The 18,940-nt window shown below is 53.4% G+C and overlaps 7 protein-coding genes across 7 annotated transcripts; 4 read left to right on the top strand and 3 right to left on the bottom strand.

The window, feature by feature from the left end:
• Nucleotides 1-2,461: 2,461 nt before the first annotated feature.
• Nucleotides 2,462-5,371, bottom strand: J4E87_009328 (uncharacterized protein; the record flags this gene model as incomplete). Its single annotated transcript, XM_049380905.1, has 1 exon — nt 2,462-5,371. One exon carries the CDS (start codon nt 5,369-5,371, stop codon nt 2,462-2,464), a length of 2,910 nt encoding a protein of 969 aa, XP_049229331.1.
• A 416-nt stretch (nt 5,372-5,787) lies between these two features.
• On the top strand, nt 5,788-7,619 carry J4E87_009327 (uncharacterized protein; the record flags this gene model as incomplete). The annotated part of the gene is made up of 5 exons (XM_049380904.1): nt 5,788-5,877; nt 5,931-5,943; nt 6,006-6,056; nt 6,152-6,277; nt 6,325-7,619. 5 exons carry the CDS (start codon nt 5,788-5,790, stop codon nt 7,617-7,619), a joined length of 1,575 nt encoding a protein of 524 aa, XP_049229330.1.
• Nucleotides 7,620-7,785: 166 nt separating this feature from the next.
• Nucleotides 7,786-9,056, bottom strand: J4E87_009326 (uncharacterized protein; the record flags this gene model as incomplete). Its single annotated transcript, XM_049380903.1, has 2 exons — nt 7,786-8,222; nt 8,642-9,056. 2 exons carry the CDS (start codon nt 9,054-9,056, stop codon nt 7,786-7,788), a joined length of 852 nt encoding a protein of 283 aa, XP_049229329.1.
• Nucleotides 9,057-9,663: 607 nt separating this feature from the next.
• Nucleotides 9,664-13,293, bottom strand: J4E87_009325 (uncharacterized protein; the record flags this gene model as incomplete). The annotated part of the gene is made up of 1 exon (XM_049380902.1): nt 9,664-13,293. The coding sequence occupies one exon, from the start codon at nt 13,291-13,293 to the stop codon at nt 9,664-9,666; it is 3,630 nt and encodes a 1,209-aa protein (XP_049229328.1).
• Nucleotides 13,294-14,270: 977 nt separating this feature from the next.
• J4E87_009324 (uncharacterized protein) lies at nt 14,271-15,330 on the top strand (the record flags this gene model as incomplete). Its single annotated transcript, XM_049380901.1, has 3 exons — nt 14,271-14,356; nt 14,405-15,185; nt 15,235-15,330. 3 exons carry the CDS (start codon nt 14,271-14,273, stop codon nt 15,328-15,330), a joined length of 963 nt encoding a protein of 320 aa, XP_049229327.1.
• A 614-nt stretch (nt 15,331-15,944) lies between these two features.
• J4E87_009323 (uncharacterized protein) lies at nt 15,945-16,733 on the top strand (the record flags this gene model as incomplete). The annotated part of the gene is made up of 2 exons (XM_049380900.1): nt 15,945-16,186; nt 16,238-16,733. The coding sequence occupies 2 exons, from the start codon at nt 15,945-15,947 to the stop codon at nt 16,731-16,733; spliced, it is 738 nt and encodes a 245-aa protein (XP_049229326.1).
• Nucleotides 16,734-17,170: 437 nt separating this feature from the next.
• Nucleotides 17,171-18,454, top strand: J4E87_009322 (uncharacterized protein; the record flags this gene model as incomplete). Its single annotated transcript, XM_049380899.1, has 1 exon — nt 17,171-18,454. The coding sequence occupies one exon, from the start codon at nt 17,171-17,173 to the stop codon at nt 18,452-18,454; it is 1,284 nt and encodes a 427-aa protein (XP_049229325.1).
• Nucleotides 18,455-18,940: the final 486 nt, after the last annotated feature.

Genomic DNA, 18,940 nt, shown 5'->3' with positions numbered 1-18,940 from the left:
GTGCTTCCACGGCACCAGCCTCTGACGTCACGTCACGGCTGTCATTTTCAGCAACCGTACAAGCAACCCGAGTCCTTCAACAACATCCAAGGCCATGGCACCCAGCTGGCGAGTCTCCGTATACTCTCGTGCAGCTAGGCATACGCACTTGATGCACTGTCGGCGCATACTCGCCGAGCCCGAAAGTTGGACAGACGAATCAGCGCCTGCCCTGCTGCACCACCACTGAGGCTGTGCTGTCATACTGCACCCTTCTGGGCACGCTTGCGAACCCCGCTGCTATTCGTCCACTCTGGCCTCTGTTCTCTCTCCTGCGCGAATAACTTCCATGCCGTGCAGCCATTGAGCCACAATCTACCGGCTTGGTGGCGCGGGCGCCCAGTTCGGTTGCATGCCAGCCAGCAGCAGAGCAAGTGCAAACGAGCCTGAGTCTAGATGCCAACTCTAGACCTCACCATCTTACTATGCAACGCCTGCACATGACAAAGCCTTCGTATACGTACGTCTGGCGCAGCACTTGCTCACATTCCGCAGCACCACCAGCCATCAAGGCCATCTGGCGTCTACGCCGACGGTCAGCATGAACGCCTCTCCGGACAACCTGCCGCGCCCAGTGCAGCGACAAGTCCCCATCCACATCTACCGCATTATGCCAGCTTTGCGAGCTCACCTGTCAAGTCTGTCAGCGCCAGCCGCAAATTCTGATCTACATGGTCCCGTCCTCTCAGCGGAGTCGGTCTTTAGTCCGGCAATCTCCGTCCCAGTGCCATGGAGTGACTTGACCCGACCAGCTTCCCCGATTCCACTGGCCATGAGACCTTTGAATCTTGAAACACTCGTCTTGAGTCAACAACGACTTAAGACGTCACAGCTGTCACTGCTTCATGCCCGCGCGGGTCCTGCCGCCCAATCAAAACCAGCTCATCCCTACAGCGTAGCCAGCAACCCATGCTAAGATGAGGATAAGCCCTACCTATCAGATCTGCATCGCAGGTACAGGCAAAGCCAGTTTACACGATACCGATTATCGGCCAACCTCATGGAAACTCGTGGGAACGTTTACTGCGCCATTCTCCAGCAGCTGCACAATTTTCGCACTGGAGCAAGGCTGAGCATGGGACGCGTCATCAACACGCAGAGGAAATTTCCAACCCCAAATTGAGAGACACAATTGCAAGTGATGCAGCTGGAGACTTGGTGACAGTACTACATGCGGGCTTACACCGGTCTCTAGAACAAGGCCATGCCTACACGTCTTTGTCATGCGTAGCATTGGCAGGCTGACAATCACTTGGCCGGCCTTATACACTTACCATAGACTTACTACAGCCATCGAACTTCAGAAGCATCTAACTGCAGACTTGAAAGATCGTCTCTGCCAACACATCTCTGTGTACCATTTTTGGCGCTCTCTGGACCCCTCTCCAAAGGCCGCGTACACAGAGACACACATTCTTGCATCCAGAACCTCCTAATCACTCAATGTCATGATCCAGAAGCCGCAGCAATCTAGTCGCACGTTCTATTCTCTATACCCAGCGAACCGCAAGCCGCCCGTCCGCCCCGGCCGCTGCGCACCAGCGTCGGAGTCAAACAGACCATCATGCCATTATCCACAACCGCTCACTTCCGTCCCAGCCCGTCTCTCACAGCGACCCTGACGCATAAACTACGGAAAGACATTTGGCGACCGCTAATCGGCCCGCCTCAAACCGTAAAAAGGGGTCTAGTGTCCAGAACCCTCGGACCCTGACCCATCATCTGGCTGAACTCTTACCCATGGAGCCACAGAACACACACACTGCTGTTTCACGGTCTTCGACCCCGAAATCCAGTCATGCCACATTCACTTTCCCATCACTGGAAGCGCTGCTACTCCCTACTAGATGTGAAATGTGAAAGGCCTTCGAGACGGTTTTGACGCGACGCGCGTCTCGTGTCGTCTTTGAACTGGCGGTCGATGCTCTCTTGCCGTGCCGTGGGTTTTGACAACTCACAGCTCCGTGCAAGCCTCACTTGGTTTCCCCATGATCGCTGGTCTTGGGTGAGCTTGTTGCACTCTACGCGTTTCAGGGAAAGACGATGTGGGAGCTGGGCTGGGCTGGAGGGCGAGCGTCGTGAGGATATGGAGTAATGCGTTTCGCATAAGGCGCTATCGTTAACAGTGATAGCTATCTACTATGAGGGCCTCACTTGTAAACCTAATCGCTCTCTCTTGAATCATGCGAGCCTGGGGAGTGCGATTAGCTGGGACTGTCGACTGGTAGGCATAGTTGCTAACTGATGCTATGAGTGGCGAATGACTGGAGTCAATTTAACGATGTAGCGTATAGCAAGCTGTAGTTTGTGTTCTTCAGAGGACATATTGGTGCCGGGTTGTTACAACCTCGACAAAAAGAGAAGAGGATAATCGTCGGCAAAGTGTCATTGATACATCATTATGCATAGCATCCTAGGCTTTCTATATCCTCTTCTCACCATGCTCAGGCTCATCCCTAAGGAAGCCATGGACATCCTCCTCATCCACGCTACCAGGCTCGCGCTCAAGTCCAGTGGCCGTGCCACCGTGACTATACTCCATAACCGGCGGCTGCTGATACTGCTGCTGCTGTTGCTGACCATACTGCGCACTTCCAGCCTGTTCCAACTGCGCAGTCGACTGCTGATACTCTTGCTGACCCATCATACCCCCCTCAAAGTCGCCCACCCCCCTCCCCTCACCCCCCATATACTCCCCGCCATCCATCTCCCCCGCCAACCCCAACTCGCGAATCGTCCTTACGAAAAACGCCTCTCCCTTCCGATCCCCCATGATACCCCCTCGCGCCACACCCTCACCACGCGCCACATCCCTCACAATCGCGCGCGCACGCTCGTAATCGCCATCTTGTGCTAACGCACGCACAACAGCGGCCATGGCGCCCCAACCAGGCAAATTCTGTTTTTTGCTCATGCGCGTGAGCACGCTCATCATCTTGCCCACCTCGCCAAAGGACGCATAGCCCTCGAGTAGACGGTCGAAGAGGACGCGGTCGCTGGGCATGCGCGGTGCGCTGAAGAGGCGGAGGACGATGTCGTCGACGCCGGCGATGTTGGGGGGGTCGGATTGGAAGTAGTGTGTTATAAGGCTTGTGTAGACGTGGACACTGGGGACGAATTTGCGGGATGTCATGTGTTCCATGACGGCGCGCATGGCGTGGAAATTAGAGTATTTTTTGAGGAGCCGGTCGATGGCTGTGGCGTAGATGTAGTCGTTCATTTTGAGGCCGTTGGCTTCGAGGTCGTTTAGGATCTTGAGGATGCGTTCGGTTTGTTGGGCTGGGGTGAGGTTGTCGAAGACTTGGTTGTCGAAGGCGGCGCTGATGAGCATGGTGTGTGTGGCTGCGTCGCCTTCCAGGCCGTCTTTTTCCATCTGTGCGAGGATCTTGAAGGCGGTGCTCCTGTCGTTTGCTCGCAGGTAGAGCTGCACGAGAGAGTTGTATGTGATGGCGTCGGGCTTGATTTGGAAGTTCCTCGACCAGGTGAGTAGTTTCTGGACTAACTCTACTTTCTTCTGGTGGTGCATTCTCTCGCTACGGTTTTGTACAATGGCGGATATGGCGCCGTTGATGACCTCGATTGAAGGCTTTGTGCATGGGTTCATTGCTTTGCTGGTAGATTGGACCTTTTTGGGACCCTTTTGTCCTTTGGTCTGCTTCTGAGAGTTGGCGAGAGCGTGCTCGGCTGCAACCCAGCGTTTGCCCATATCGTCCAGAGCGACAAAGGCTTCGTTGACCTGTTTCAGGGACATCAAGCCGTTGATACGGGCCGTCCAAGCATAGTTGCTTGGCTCTAGACCAGTTCTCAGCATGCGCTGCCACATTGCGTTGAGGCCATCAAGATCCCTCGCCTTTGCGCACCCTTCCAAAAGTGCAACCCAGGAGTGCATATTTGGCTCGACCTTGTGGGCGATCATGTGGTTCCAGACCTCGACGGAGCGCTGTGGGCTGAGAACAGTCATGTACCCAGAAAGAAAGGCGTTGTATATAGCGGGGGGTATAGTCTTGTCTTGCGTGGCGTATGTTTTCTCGGTCTCTCGCCACATGCTGTCCAGCGTGGCTGCCGAGCTTTTGCTTGACACAGCACGCGCAATTCTAGTCATGTAGAATGATTCCAAGTTGGAAAACTCGTCGCCTGTATTATCTGGACCAAGGCTCTCGCCGGCTTTTCCAAGAGCTACTAGGGCTTTTCGTGGAGCGTCATTGATTTCCTCCATAATCGTGACCTGGACATCTTCTGGTAGTTTCTTAAAGTCCGGGGTTTCTGTGTGTTTTAATACTGAGTCTACAAATGAGCCGGCGAGTAGCTGTCTGAGGAAGACTAGAAAGGGGGCGGCTTCCTTTTGTGTCTTTGGATCCAGTGCGTCCGAAATACCGTAGAAATAAACAGCACAAAAAGCCAAGGCAGGACTAGCGACATAGTTAGGAATGTAGCCTTGCAAGCGCATGTTAAATTGTCTCTGATCAAGCATATCCGGAATCGAGTCGACAGGTGGTAAGTGCCATTCCGTACTGACAGACTCTATTGTACCGCTTCCCGGCCCCATGCATTGGAAGAAGAGTCGCCATACAGACAGTAGTTCCGTGACTAGTGAAGGGATGTCTCTTGCCGATCCAGAAGGGGAGTTCACAGCACGTATGATTTCATACGTTAGATAACCTATCGTTGGTCTGACCCAGTACTCCTTCCGAGCAATGCCAAGTTGCGCATATTTGAGAAGTACTGCAGTTGGTGTAACCTTCAAACCCGGGCTGGCTGCGCAAAAGGTACTCGAGACGGCTCTGAGGAGTTTGGCAAATACCCGGTCTTCACTCAACAGCTGCGCATCGCGATCTGTTGGCTCCGTCAGGGCTTTACAGTCGCGTGAAGTATAGATGCTCTCAAACGCTTTCCAGGCTCCATTGATCTTGCCGTAGCGGAGAGCGTCGAGCACTGGATCAGCAAAGGCTGTGCCCATTCCAGACGATCCGTTCTGTACTGCATCGACGTATGCAGGTTCCTCTTCACCAACACCATACGTTGAGCCTTGATTTGTTCCGTTGTAGATGAGCCTGGAGTATCGGCCAAGTGGTTGTTGGCTGTGGGGTGATTGCCCGTCGCGTGCGCCCGTAAATCGTATATTTGGCCCGTTGCGATTCGTTCCCTGTGCGCCGTCTTCCTCATCTCTATTTTGCGTAGATGCTTCTTCATTTGGTGGTTCGGCGGCATCGTGTGGCTTTCGGCCGGCCAGCGAAACGATCGTGGCTCGAGGTTGCCATTGAGGGCGTCGCACGGGGGCAATGCGTCGGGCCAGACGTGTCCGGCACTGTCGACATACGTATGCGCTTAGCATAATGCTGTGGCGAGCCTGAGGGGGGTGGAGGGGTGTGAATGCTGGCGACGACTGTTAGCTGGTGAGATCGAAACTTTTTGGCGTATGAGTTTGCACACCTACAATCGCTTTTCAAGCCCTCATTTGCGCGGTACTGTCGAATCAAAGAACGCCCCTAAGTCCAGTATACCGTCCCGCGTGGATTGTTGTACAGAAATGCGTGCAGCCACAAATCGCGTGAAGGTGTCGCGATGCTGTGCGGAATACCTCCGGCCAATGAGACGCCATGACGTCCACACGCTTCACGTGACTGCGGGCTTTCTCCAGAAACCTTCCAGGCCACCTCAACCTCATTGTTCATGCTCTGCATAGCGGAAGAGCTACAATTATAGATCTATTTTCATCTCCGAGCCTCAGTGTGATTGATAAAACATACGATGACGACCCTGATCCCACGGCAGTTCTATTCGCAGGACGAGCTCGATAAGCTTTATCCGAAAGAGCTTGAGTTGCAGCTCGTACAGATTGTGAGCACCAATGTCATAGCTTCTCCTTGTACCACCACTAACTAAAATACCAGTTACTTCGCCATGGTGGGTAACAGCGATGTCTCACCCACATGTTAGTAAGCTCATGTACTGACGTCTACACATAGGCGAAAGAAGCCCTGTATCTCCGCGATTCCAAAATGTAGGCATCCTAGCTCGTGCATTACAATGCCATTGTTAACATGATCAGACTGGACTGCCACCTTGTAAGACATCTCTCACGAGCTGACCGAGAGATTTCTGACTCGACAAGATTGGCCCTACTGCAACTCCGCCCGACAACTTACAAGTATAATACTGAACACCAAGGACTTTTCGAAATGGGATCAGCTGAAATATCGCCGTCGTCTCGAGACTTTTGGCATGGATGATGGGCCCGGTAATACATTCGCTCATTTACCCCGGACGGCCACTAACAACAACCAGTCATTGCATCAGGACCTAAAGGCGAATTCGATGCCATATGTCAACCCGGTGAACTCACAGACAAGGGCCGTGAAACAACTCTAGCTCTAGGAGAGCGCCTTCGTCATCTCTACGTCAACCAGCTCAAATTCATGCCCGAGCTCATCTCCGATAGTGACATGATCTATCTACGCGCAACGCCTATTCCACGCGCTCTAGAGTCTCTTCAACAAGCCTTCTGGGGCTTCTACCCACCATCCGCACGAACTGCAGACTTCCCTCCTCCAACAATCATCACCCGAACCCCGGCAGATGAAACGCTCTTCCCCAACGATGCAAGCTGTAGACGTTTCGCTCAATTGAGCCGAGCATTCGCGCAACGTGCAGCTGAGCGTTGGAACGACACCGATGACATGCGCTACCTCACCAAGGTGCTTTCGAAATGGATGCCAGGAGAGCAAAAAGTAGCGGTGGACTCTCACCCTAGGCTTTCCGGTATCATGGACACCCTCAACGCCACCGACGCTCACGGCCCGGAAACCAAGCTTCCCAAGGAGTTCTACGACCCCAAAGCCCGTGCCATCATCGATAAGATCGCGGTCGAGGAATGGTACGCAGGCTACACTGAGTCTTCCGAGTACCGTATGCTCGGCATCGGCGGCCTAATGGGCGACATCACCTCCCGAATGGTCGGCAGCGTCGAGCGCAACGGCAACTCCGGCATCGTTGAAGTCGGCGGCGTAGACGGAAAACTAGGCAAAGGACGAGGCGGCGAAACCAACATCCGCTTCGCCATGTCAGGATGCCACGATACTACCCTGGCCGGCGTACTCACGTCACTGGGTGCCTTCAACGGCGAGAAATGGCCCCCATTCACCTCTCACATCGCCGTCGAAATGTTCCGCAAGCGAAACCCCACCTCCATCACAAACCCTCCCGTCGCCCCCACAGAGCAAGACCCCGCTCTCAAAAGCCAAAGCTGGTGGTCCACGCTCTTCGGCAGCACAAAAACCACTTCAGACACCAGTCTCGCTCCCGAAGGCATAGCCCGCAAGCCCATCACCGATCTCACCACCGCACAACGCGACCAACTAAACGACTACTACGTCCGTCTCCGGTACAACGACAAAGTCATGGAGATACCGGGTTGCAAAGCACCGGGCAAGCATCTGGAGGGCGATACTAGTTTCTGCACGCTGGACGCGTTCAAGGCTATTGTGGATAAGTATACGCCGAAGAATTGGAAGGCGGCTTGTGCGACAAGGTTGGATGAGCCGGCTTTCCCGGTTAAGATTGAGCCCGCGGGGTTTGAGTAGGGGTATGTGGGGTTGATGTCGTGGATGAAGTATAGGAGAACCGCGCGGCTATAGACGAATATTCTTTGTACGAAGGGATAGAGATAGACTAGATAACAACAAAGATTCTCTTTCCTGACTTCCACCCCAACTACAAAACCACATCTGGATACATACTTCCTTCCCCCTACATCCCCAAACACAGCCCGCTGCGTACCACACCCCAAACCTTTCCGCGCCGTTCCCTCACAAGCTGCTCATATTTCTCCTCCAGCCCCATAATCTTCCCATCGCGTTCCCTCAGCTCCCCTCGTAGCCCTTCCATCTCTTCTCTCAGCTCTGAAATCCTTGTCCAATCTTGTGTTTGGAGCTGCGCCTGGAGAACCTGAACCTGTTGGCTCAACTCCATTTTCTCAGCCCTCAGCTCCGAAATGGTTTGTCCGTTTTGGATTTGGTGTTGTAGGAGTTGGTGGCGTAGGTCTAGTGCTTTTGCTTGGAGTGAAGAGATGGTTTTGTTGAGGTCTTGTACTTCTGTGTCGGTGCGATGGGTGTAGTAGGTGAATATTGTGGCGGCGAGACCGTCGAGGGCGCTGTTGGTGAGGGTGGCGAGGTGGGAGATGAGGTCTGTGGTGAATAAGGCTAGGGGGAAGGAGGATAGGGAGGAGGATGACATGGTGGAGTGGGTGTGTTGGTGCTTTGGTGTTTTGGTAAGGGGAAGAAAGGATGGAGGTGGTGGATATGTGCTGATGATGTTGCTGTGACGGTGAAGGAGACATAATAAATATAAATCCCATGTAAGTTCAGAGCGTCAATGTTGTCTTACTTTACAACGAATGTGACTCTTGAGTACCTATCAGGAACACAGACCAAGTAATAAGACACGTTGAGTACAACAGATTGTCCATCGATTCTGCGACACATCGAAAGTGTCTCATCTAGTGACTTAGATGCTCAAGCTCCCTTCCTACATTTCCCAAATACCCTCCGTCCAAGATACGACTTCAGCCTACCAAAGAAATTCCGTCGCTTCGACACCTCCTTACATTCCTTATCCGCGACAATAGTACCACTCTCTTTACCCGTCTGCTCAGCATCCCCTTCTTCTTCTTCTTCCTCTTCTTCCTCCTCCTCATACCTCCGCACCCTCGCTTCTTCCGCCTCAGCCTCCAGCCTTTCCCTTTCCTCCTCCTCCTCCCTCTCCTTCACCGCCCTCTCCCTAGCCCTCGCCGCCCTCTCCCTCAACATCTCCTTCCGTTCCTTCAAATGCGCTGCATAATCCTCCGCAACAGTCACACTAGTATCGTACCTCGCCGCTTCATCCGGAAAATCGAGCGGTTTCGCGTTGGATGGAAGGCCTAAACGTGCCATGTATTGCTCCCAGGATTCTGTTGTAGGACGTGGATCTGGGCTGGTTTGTGTGGGTTTGATGTCCGCGATGATGTGAATTTGGAATGACATGGTTGTTGATGTTATTGAGGGTATGTTAGGCAAGGTGTAATTGTGACCTTATGGGTTGGAGAAAAGGGAAGAGCCACTGTAGTGTTTCAGTTGCGTGATGGACTTGGGAACACATGGCAGAGCGTTAATGTAGATCTCTTTGACCCCTTTCACCAAAGCATACAAAGGCATATATTTCTAGCGCAACACGCCATTCACTTCAGTGCCGAATGAAACTTGAAGCTATTCTGGCCTTATTTGATAGTGAGTGCACGGAGAGCAGTCGATCATGAATTAATTTTGAGTATCTTACATGTATACCCTTTACTGTACATGGTCAATTGAAGCCGCTGTATACAGAGCCCTGTCTAATCAAGACAAACTCTCGTCGCACGGCTGACACCTGATGTACAAGACTCATGCCGCTAGTAAATACATTCGTAAAAGTGGCCTAATCCGCTGACAGTAGATTCTAGACACCAGACAAACACCCCGCTGGTAGTATCTTACAGCTTCACCGATACTCCCATCACATACCAAGCCGCTGAAATCGAGACGAAAGTTCAGAAACATCTAGGTGTCATGTCAGCATACACGCAATGAGATCAGAGCGTTCAAAAGCATTCCACTAACTCGCAGAAGCCTCGTCAGCCACCCTATCCGAATGCCGTATGGTGCCTGTAAAACGCCCTGTACCACCAGCAAGCATGCCATCAAACTCAGCGGCACGAGCTGCTTCGGCGTCTTCCCAGCCGGTTCTCAAGTCCCAGGCCGCATCCAGTGCAGCCAGCTCAGAAGGATCGATGTCTTGCACAATGTCACCCAAGTGGCTCCACTTGGCGCTCAGCATAGCAGGCGCAAGAGCGACAATACGCTTGCTAAGCATCTGGTTGCGCCAGTGAGCAGCCATGCCAAGAGGATCGACATCAGATTGATCAAAGGATGAGCTGGACAGCTTAGCATAACCGCATGAAACAAACTCGATTGTTCGCAGTGAGGTAGTGCGCTCGCCGTCGGCCTTGGAATGCTCAGATCCGAAGTCGGAGAGGTTGGTGCCGGGTGATATTTGATCAATGATATCCATCCAAGAGCCTTCGCGGGGCTGTGCCTTGAGTACAGACTGGGCGTCACCTGGAGCTGGATTGTTTGCTAACGCAGGAAGAGGTTGAGGCTGCTGCCCTAGAATTAACTGCGTTTGCAATTGATGGACCTGTTGAGCGAGCTGGGCCACAGTGGCGAAATTGATATGCTGTTGAGCGATTGCCTGAACCTGCTGGTTCGGCTGCGCCTGTGGCTGCACAGGAGCTTGGGGTTGGCCTTGAGGTTGAACTTGAGCTGGTGCTTGTCCTTGACCTTGAGGTTGAGCTTGATTTTGTGGCTGTTGTCCTGGGTTGTTGGGCACCTGTCCGATCTGCTGTTGCAGTTGGTTATGTAAGGCCGCTATATTGTTGTTTTGAAAACCTCCAGCGTGGGCCTGTAGGTGTTGAAGTTGCGTTTGAAGCGTCTGGATATAAGCCTGAAGGAACTGCTGCTGATTTGGCACTAATTGCGGACCTTGGGCACCGACAGCGCCAAATAGTGCACCTACCGGAAGATGAGGCGGCATTATATTGTGAAATACCGCTGGTTGGGGGTGTGGGTTGGCGTTAGGACGCAGCACGCCCGTAAGTGACACCGAATCCAATACCAAAGTCTGCAGCTTGTACTGATCGTGCATCTTGACGAATTCGCGCAAAGCTGGTGGCGTAATCCAGCAGTTGTTAAGCACGAGTTGTTCTACATGAGGGAACTGAAGCAAACCTGCCTTCATAAGAGCTGCATCAGTCGCGACCAGCACCGTAGGGTGGATAGAAGGAGGATTCTCTGAACGACCTCGTATATCCATTACGGGAGCAGGGAAAATCAGTTTGTTCCTCGCGTATAGTCCCTCAGCATGTTCGCCTCCAGTGACAAAACCAACTTTCAGATGACGGATGTTCGCTCGACCAGCAACATGATGGCGGAGTAGGTCGAATAGTATACCATGGCTTTGCGTGGGGCTAATCTTTGGCGCGTCAACGAAGCCGGCCTCGTCCTTTTGCACAGTTCGCCAGCATGGGATCACCATAATAGTAACGTTGTGGAGTTCTGGTAGTGCGTCCCAGAAATCCGAACGATTTAGCATTGGAAGGTAACGATCGGAGAGCCCGGAAATGTTCAGCGTATGTACGTGTTCGAACGTGGTCGGGTTGTCGATGATAGAGAGCATGTACGAAGACATGAACGCTCGTTGGGCCCACTCAGTCTCCAATAGCCATTCTTTCTGCGCTTTGGTGAGCTTGGCGGGTATGACAGGGTTCACGAGGTGCGCTCCTTCCGATGGCATTTTACTCGATGAGAACAGAATACCTGTACCTGAAGGTGGTGGGGTTGACACAAAGCGCTCCAGAACATACGGGTCTTCGAAGCTATTAGGAACAGGGAGATCGCCGGGTTCATAAGGAGTAGCAGCATGGAGAAGCTGAGGATCCAAGTAGGGCATCTGTGGTTGCTCATCTGCAAGATTGTTGGCATCCTTCAGCTCGGCAAGAGGAAGTTGACCATCCATCCTGTATAGTGTGGCCAGTCTAACATCGCTACCAGCGTTCTGGTGGCATGATTCAATGTGATTCCAAAGTTCCTGTTGGGCCTGGGCTCTACGATCTGGGATGGCTTTGGCAGTGCCAAAGACGCGAGATGGCTTCTGCAAGACACGTGCTCGAATAGATCTGTCCGGTCCGTTCAGCCATCCTAAACCGCTATCAATGGAAAGCGCCAGTTCCCTGACACTTTTAAGCTCGGAAAATGCTGTTTTCATCCGCGGTGTTTCATCAGCGGCATTTTCGAGTCCAGCGACAGTATCGAAGCGACGATACTCTTCATGTGGCCAGTCGTAGTTACCCCAAAAGCTTGTCTTTTTCTCCGTCAGGGACTTGACGGGCGGCATGGAAAGCGATTCTTCGTTGACTTCAAAGCTCATGCCAAACTTCCTAATGTGTGTACCGAAGCCGCGGAAGACGTCGAGGCCATGCCCATTGTACACTTCATCGCCGTTTGCGTTCTTCCATAAGTAGCTGGGTTGCTCGATTCGTGCGCGCTTTTTGCCCTTGAAGTCAGGCTTGTGCTCTTGTGCTAGCATGCCGTAGATCTCGGTATTGAAGGGAACAACCACTGTCCGGAAGATGACCTGCGAGACCGATTTGTTCATCTCGCGGCTTACAAGCCGCAGTGATTTTATGTCGTCGCGGTTGAGGTGTTCCGCGATCATCTCTACAAGCTCAACCGGCAGCTTCCATTTCGGGCGCCCGGCCGAAGGGCTAGGAGGAGTGTCACGCGACTCCTCATTCCTTGCAGTCTTTACTGCCTTCTTTCCACTTTTCTTGGAGGGGGGATGCTTTGGATCCTGATCAGATGCGAGCAATTTGCTCTTGTCGAGCAGATAGTACTTGGCGGGTAGTTTTGTGGAACTGCGGCATTCGGGCCAAATATCGTTCGCTTGAGGGTTGGGGCTGATGCTGTTGTATAGCATGGCACTGATGGCACCCCTAAAGTTCAGGACGTGTGCGATGGCCTTTTCTTCTGGACCCTCATAGCTATCGCGCGAGCGCTTCGAAGGGCCGGGCATGATTTGGTGATGTGAGTAGGTGAAGGGACGGTGGAGATTGTTCGCGGGTGACGAGGGGCCTCCAAAGGGAGCTGGTGCACCAACTGGAATTCGGTCTGCTTCGTCGTCCCAGTCGCCGTCGGTGAAGTGAACGCGCCGGGAGTGGCCACCGGAATCACTTTCACTGTGATCGTATATGCCCGCATCGTCTTGTCCAAACCTCTCCGCGTCTTCCAGCAGGTCCAAGTGCAAGGCCATCGCAAGCTCGTGGTCGTACGGATCTTCTGACATTGAGCCTTCGCCTTCGCCTTCGCCTTCACCTTCTGGTGCTTGAGGGGTCGGGTTGTACAGTGAGTGAGCGAGAGGAGGATGCCTTCGCCGTCCACGTGGATCGAGGCGGTATCTGTATGGGCGGCCGCGTGACGAGGAGCCTCGGTAAGATGTCGCTCCTGGGTTTGCGAAGTATTGATGAATGAGAGGCTGATATATGTTGGGCGGGTTGTTCGCGGCTTCGGGACGTGGGGAGGGCGTCGGGCTAGCAAAGAGGGTCGCGGGCTGTTGCATGTCAGCATATGGCAGGAGCGAAGGGGTAATGATGGCCTCATGCCTGCCAAAAGCAGATGTTGCTGTCGGCATGCACGTGCGGCGTGCCGTAACGGCGGAAGGTGCGTATGAGGTTTGCCGTACCTGGGCAGGAGCGTTTGTTTGGGTTCCGCTACTCTCACCTTCCGTATCCTGGGGCGCCGCTTCGTTCGAGCGCAATGCCCACCATGGCGTCAGCCTTTGGGTGATACTGCGCCTTCCTTCGTTGTTCGCCATGATCTCGTGACTGAGCCAGACCGCTCCTTGGGCGATCTACAACGTCTCGGGACTCCAGATAGCTTCCGAAGGGCACGCGGTACAGCGGTAATACAGCACTGCGCCCATGGAGCCGCGACGGCAGGCCGTTGGGAACCGGCGGATATTTCTGTACCTAAGTGTCTATCAGTGAGATGACACAAAGAGATCAGTGTGCATGTCGCGATGAGAGTGAGGTTCGGCACGGCGGCATGCGGTGGTGTTGCATGCTTCATTCACAAGCCCAAGCCCAAGAAGTTGTTTGTGCTGGAGCCGCAAACGCGCCCCGCCGAGCCCATGCACGATGTCATCCCGCCCTGCGAACCATCCCCAGGTCTCCGCACTTGCGCCACGGCCAACATTACCCCTGGCAGCAAGATCCTCGCTCAGTAATTCTAATACTATAGCATCTTTACTGCTTATAGCTCTTCTCAGTGTCGCGGCGTGTTGTTCACTGTGATCAACCCCGTCTTCCGCTCCTGCCCTGTGCCTAAGTGGGCGTCGATAGATGCGCACGCCCCGGCATCTATCTGTCAAATGCCAATTATCCCATCAGGGGAATCTGTGCCTGTGAAGACTAGACAACAAGTAGTAAGAAAGAAAAGGAACTGGACTCTGCTCTGATCAGGCGTGCCATCGCCACCCTCACAGACCACGTGCGGAGCGCGGAAATCCGCTCCGCAAGGCTGCAGCATAAACCGCCTGCCCAGCGAGACATACGACCCTCACGTTCTCAACTACCAATGCCCAGCGCCAATTCGCAATCTGTTGAAACCATGACATCTTCCAATAACGATTCACCACTTCTCGCCCTGCCGCGCGAGTTGCGTGACGAGATTCTTGGCTACCTGATCCTACCGCAGTACGTCTATACATCGACTTCAATAAAGGACACCCAGCATTTGTACAGATCGCGTCAAATACCCATGGATACCTATATCGATACACGCATCTATCTCCCTTCCCGCCCCCCTCCAAACATCCTAGCAACGTGTCGGCAGCTACGAGAAGAGTGTCTAGAACACCGTCTTCTGCTGTCAAAGGTCACTCCAACAACGCCAGACTCGGAGGAGCAGCCCTTGAGTAATGTCGTGGCTGAGAGGCTCGGAACCGAATTTGCCGAAGAAGCAGAACGTGCCTGCGACGATGACGCTCTGCGTATTACAGTGGAGGTCCAGCGCCAGCTACGCGGGGCTCACGGTTACTACGTCCCCACGCGCGAAGAGATGTCGCCTCGTTTCCTCGCACTACTCCCAATTATTGGCAGGACTAAGAAGCTTAGGCTTGCTATCTGGCCCGGATACGACTGGTGGAATGGTGGTCCGCAGGTGTTCATCGATAAACGCGGGAATGCTCGCGTCAACCCTGGTGAGGCAGCGAAGCCCAATGCTGCCTCAGTCGCCATCAGCCGGGTCCTCCAGTACTTCCCTCACGTCGAGGAACTTCATGTGGATGTTCTCATGCAGGCATCCGATGGTGGTAGATGGGATCTGCCGGACAAGAAGTGGGAAAATGTTCAGCCCTGGCTGGATGCACCCGTTACTCCTGCAGTAGGAGAGACAGTCATGAAAGTTACTAGAAAGCTAATTGGCTTCTGGAAGACATCAGAGCCGGAGCCCTTCTACAGTCAGCACGAGACTCGTCAATCAGGCAATACTTGGAACGTCAACAGGAAGGGTGATATGGCCACCGTGAGTCGCTTTCGAGCCAGACCCGTTTATTCGTCGCTTACAATTCCAGCCGACGATGAAGTCCTTCTGCGATACCGGCAATGAAGCCGACCTGGAATTTCTCAGATCGCTCGTTGTTGAAGAATCTTTCGTCCGAAATGATTAGAAGACATGAAGCTGAGGTCATGTCTAGACCCGCATGAGCGTCGGAAAATTACCGTGGCCCTATTCCTTAGTCCCACCGGCGTTTATATTGCCCTCATCAAGCATCGGCGAAATGTTTCAGGCGCACGGAATGATTTGTGGGGAAGCTTGACTTGACGGACAGGGATCCATGCGCGCGGAGCATTCCCGACGCATCGCAAAATCGATGCACATCACGAAGAACATCGTCTTTGGAGAACTAACTGCTGATCAGCTTCTGAGGTTCTTCCGTCAGCTCCATCAATACTGAACTACCAGGCAAATCCACCAATCTGCCAAGTGGCCCTCCCACCTTTCTCGGATGATCGACAAGTCTACGGCCTGACCATGGGATACCCTTGAGAGGAGTAGCGTCTCGTTCGGGCATAGCTTGCTTGACATGTTCATTCCTTCGAAACAACGGAGTCGACTACGAATACAGATACTCCGTGAGCACGTTCTCCTCTTTCTATTTCTTAGCTCGTACGATGTCTGACGTTGTACTTAAACTTGATCTATATCTTCTCAAGTCTACCACCCGCACTCCAAATAACGAATAAACCACTACACTCTTTTCCACTACTACAATCTGTCAATATGAAGTTCAGCGCGCTCCTCATCGCCAGCACGGCATCTCTCGCCCTCGCCGTACCTACCGCTACCATCCAGAAGCGTGCAGACTACTGCGGCCAATGGGACAGCGCCGTGACCGGTGACTACACCGTCTATAACAACCTCTGGGGCCAAGCCGACGCCACATCCGGTTCCCAATGCACCGGCGTTGATGGTCTCAGTGGCAAGACCCTCAAGTGGCACACTTCATGGTCCTGGACTGGCGGGTATGTCCTTCTCTCTCTGTGACACCAAACTCATACTAACATCTCCTCCAGCCCCGGACACGTCAAGTCCTACGCCAACGTCGTAACAAAGATCACCCAAAAAGCCCTCTCATCCATCAAATCCATCCCTTCAGTCTGGAAATGGTCCTACGCCGGCGACGACCTCATCGCAAACGTCTCCTACGACCTGTTCACCTCCTCCAAAGCTGGCGGTGACCCCGAGTACGAGATCATGATCTGGGTCGGTGCTCTCGGAGGCGCTGGTCCCATTTCCGCCACCGGCAGCCCCATTGCTACCGTCACCCTGGCTGGCAACAGCTGGAAGTTGTACAACGGCAAGAACGGCCAGATGAATGTGTTCAGCTTTGTCGCCGAGAAGCAGATTAACAGCTTCAACGGTGATTTGATGGAGTTTGTCAAGGAGGTTACTGGCAAGCATGGTATGCCCAGCAGCCAGATCTTGACAAGTGTTGGAGCTGGCACTGAGCCTTTCTCCGGTAGCAAGGCGAAGCTTACTGTTACTGAGTACAGCTTGAGCATGAGCTAGATGCCTTTTGCCCTTGGTCGGATGGATGCTGTGCAGATGCACATAGGCACCTCTTCTTGTATATACTTACGTCTTACTCTGCACATACTTCTCTCGCGCACTGCACATACAATGATCAAAATATTGCTCTAGCTTCTTGCGTTCTATTGTGGTATCTACACTTCTTGCTCGACTTGGAGCATGGTATTACGGGCCGCTCTTCCTCGTCTCGCTTCCGTAAACTGACGTTCCTGCTCCACGTTACACGAGGCAGCCACCGTTAGCATCGTCTAACCTAACCCGGTGCACAATGCGACAGCGTCACTGGAGGCCTGACAGGTAAGCTTCAACAAGCCTTAAGAAGCTCCTCAGCCAAGCTGCAGGTGGAGATGAAAGAACCATACCAGCGCTGATCGTCAACCTCGTCCGGCGAAAAAACATCAAAGAGTAACAAAAACATGGCACCAAAAATCGCAATCATTGGCGCAGGCCCGGGCGGCTGCATGCTCGCACGCCTACTACTCACCCAATGTGACTGCAGCACCACCATCTTCGAAGCAGAAGCCTCTGTCAATTACCGTTCACAAGGCGGGACCTTGGACTTGCGCGCCAACACCGGTCTCGCCGCAATTAAGTTGGCAGGCTTGTGGGACGAGTTTCAAAAGTATGCTCGCTATGACGGCGAGAGTCTGCTCGTCACCGATAAAAACCTCACGACATGGTTGAGAAGAGGTGGACGCAAGACAGCAGACGGAAAGCTGAGCCCAGGAGACGCACCAGAAATCGATCGCGCAGATCTGAGAAAAATGCTCATGGAGAGCTTACCTCACGGCACCGTCCGCTGGGGCTACAAGCTCTCGCGCGTCGAAGAAAGCTGTTCAGGACTACGTTTGCGTTTCGCGAACGGCGAGGTGCTAGACGGCTTCGACTTGATCGTAGGTTGCGACGGCGCTTTCAGCAAGACACGCAATCTCTTGACGTCGGAGAAGCCATACTACGCCGGCCTAGGCGGCTGGACAATGTACATACCCTCCGCCTCAACCGCCGCACCAGACCTCTACGCCTTCGTCAACAGAGGCAGCGTCTTCGCCTACTCCGACGGAAAATCGCTGTCCATACAACAACTCTCCGACTCCTCCATCTACGTCTCCTACTACGGCCAGCACCCAGAGGATTTCACGCAAATATGCGGTTTCGACGCGCAAAATGACGTCGAAGCAGCGAAAGCAGTGTTGAGAAAGGAACTTCACGATTGGTCACCTCAGCTCCTCGACGCAGTAGAAAAAGCCAAAACGGGCTTAGTATGGAGAAACCTGTACCAACTCCCCGTAGGCTTCACCTGGCCACACAGACCCGGCATCACGCTCCTAGGCGACGCAGCACATGTCATGACGCCGTTTGCGGGAATTGGCGTTAACACGGCGTTCTACGATGCCATGGCTCTTACGGAGCAGATTGTTGCGTACAGCTCATCTAGCTCCGCCAGCTTAGGTGTTAATGGGGTGGAGGCGCTGGGACGGTATGTAGAGGGGTATGAGAAGGAGATGTTTAGGCATGCGCATGCTGCGCAGCGGCGTACCGAGGGCGCGAAGAATGCGATGCTGTTTACGCCTGGGGCGCCGAGGATGAGTATTGAGACGTGGGTGCTTTGGCAGGCGGAGGAGCAGGTGCCGGCGTGGGGGAGGGGGGTTGTTGGGGTGGTTGTTTATGTGGGGTATTGGGTTTATAAACTGTTCGTGTAGGGGTTCGTACGAATAGCCAGCAGTCTGAGGCAAAGGTGGATTCTCTTCTTCGTTTGTAGCACCGCAATTGACCCAGAGACGAGTACACGCCGTTGAGGAGGACCGACGGAGGAAAGGCTTGAAGCGCAGCTTGTAATGAACAGCCACACCTTCTGCATGTTATACGAATCATACGTAAAAGGGTGCTCCGAGTGAGAAGTATCGCACCTTCAATACCTCTTTCCGGGATCGTTCGCACGGGGATGAGAGTTATGGAGGAAGGCGCGGTATCACTTCGGAGCATGCTCGCTGCCTGCTCCGAAACGAAACCTCGCGGAGCTTTCTACTCCGACCTTCGACACCGCTTCCCAGCCATCACTTATCAATACACTACCTCGGTAGACACCATTTTTTATCGTTTCCGATCTACAGATGCACCTGCCACATTCATCCAAGTCGACCCAGCGAAGTATTGCTGAACCTTTCTCACTCTAGTGCAAGCTACCC

This window comes from Alternaria ethzedia (assembly GCF_023757985.1).
Source record: "Alternaria ethzedia strain BMP 0044 chromosome Unknown scaffold_34, whole genome shotgun sequence".
In the NCBI taxonomy this organism is placed as follows: domain Eukaryota; kingdom Fungi; phylum Ascomycota; class Dothideomycetes; order Pleosporales; family Pleosporaceae; genus Alternaria; species Alternaria ethzedia.
The sequence above is the reverse complement of the archived record's forward strand: the minus strand, read 5'-3'. Positions and strand labels throughout refer to the sequence as shown.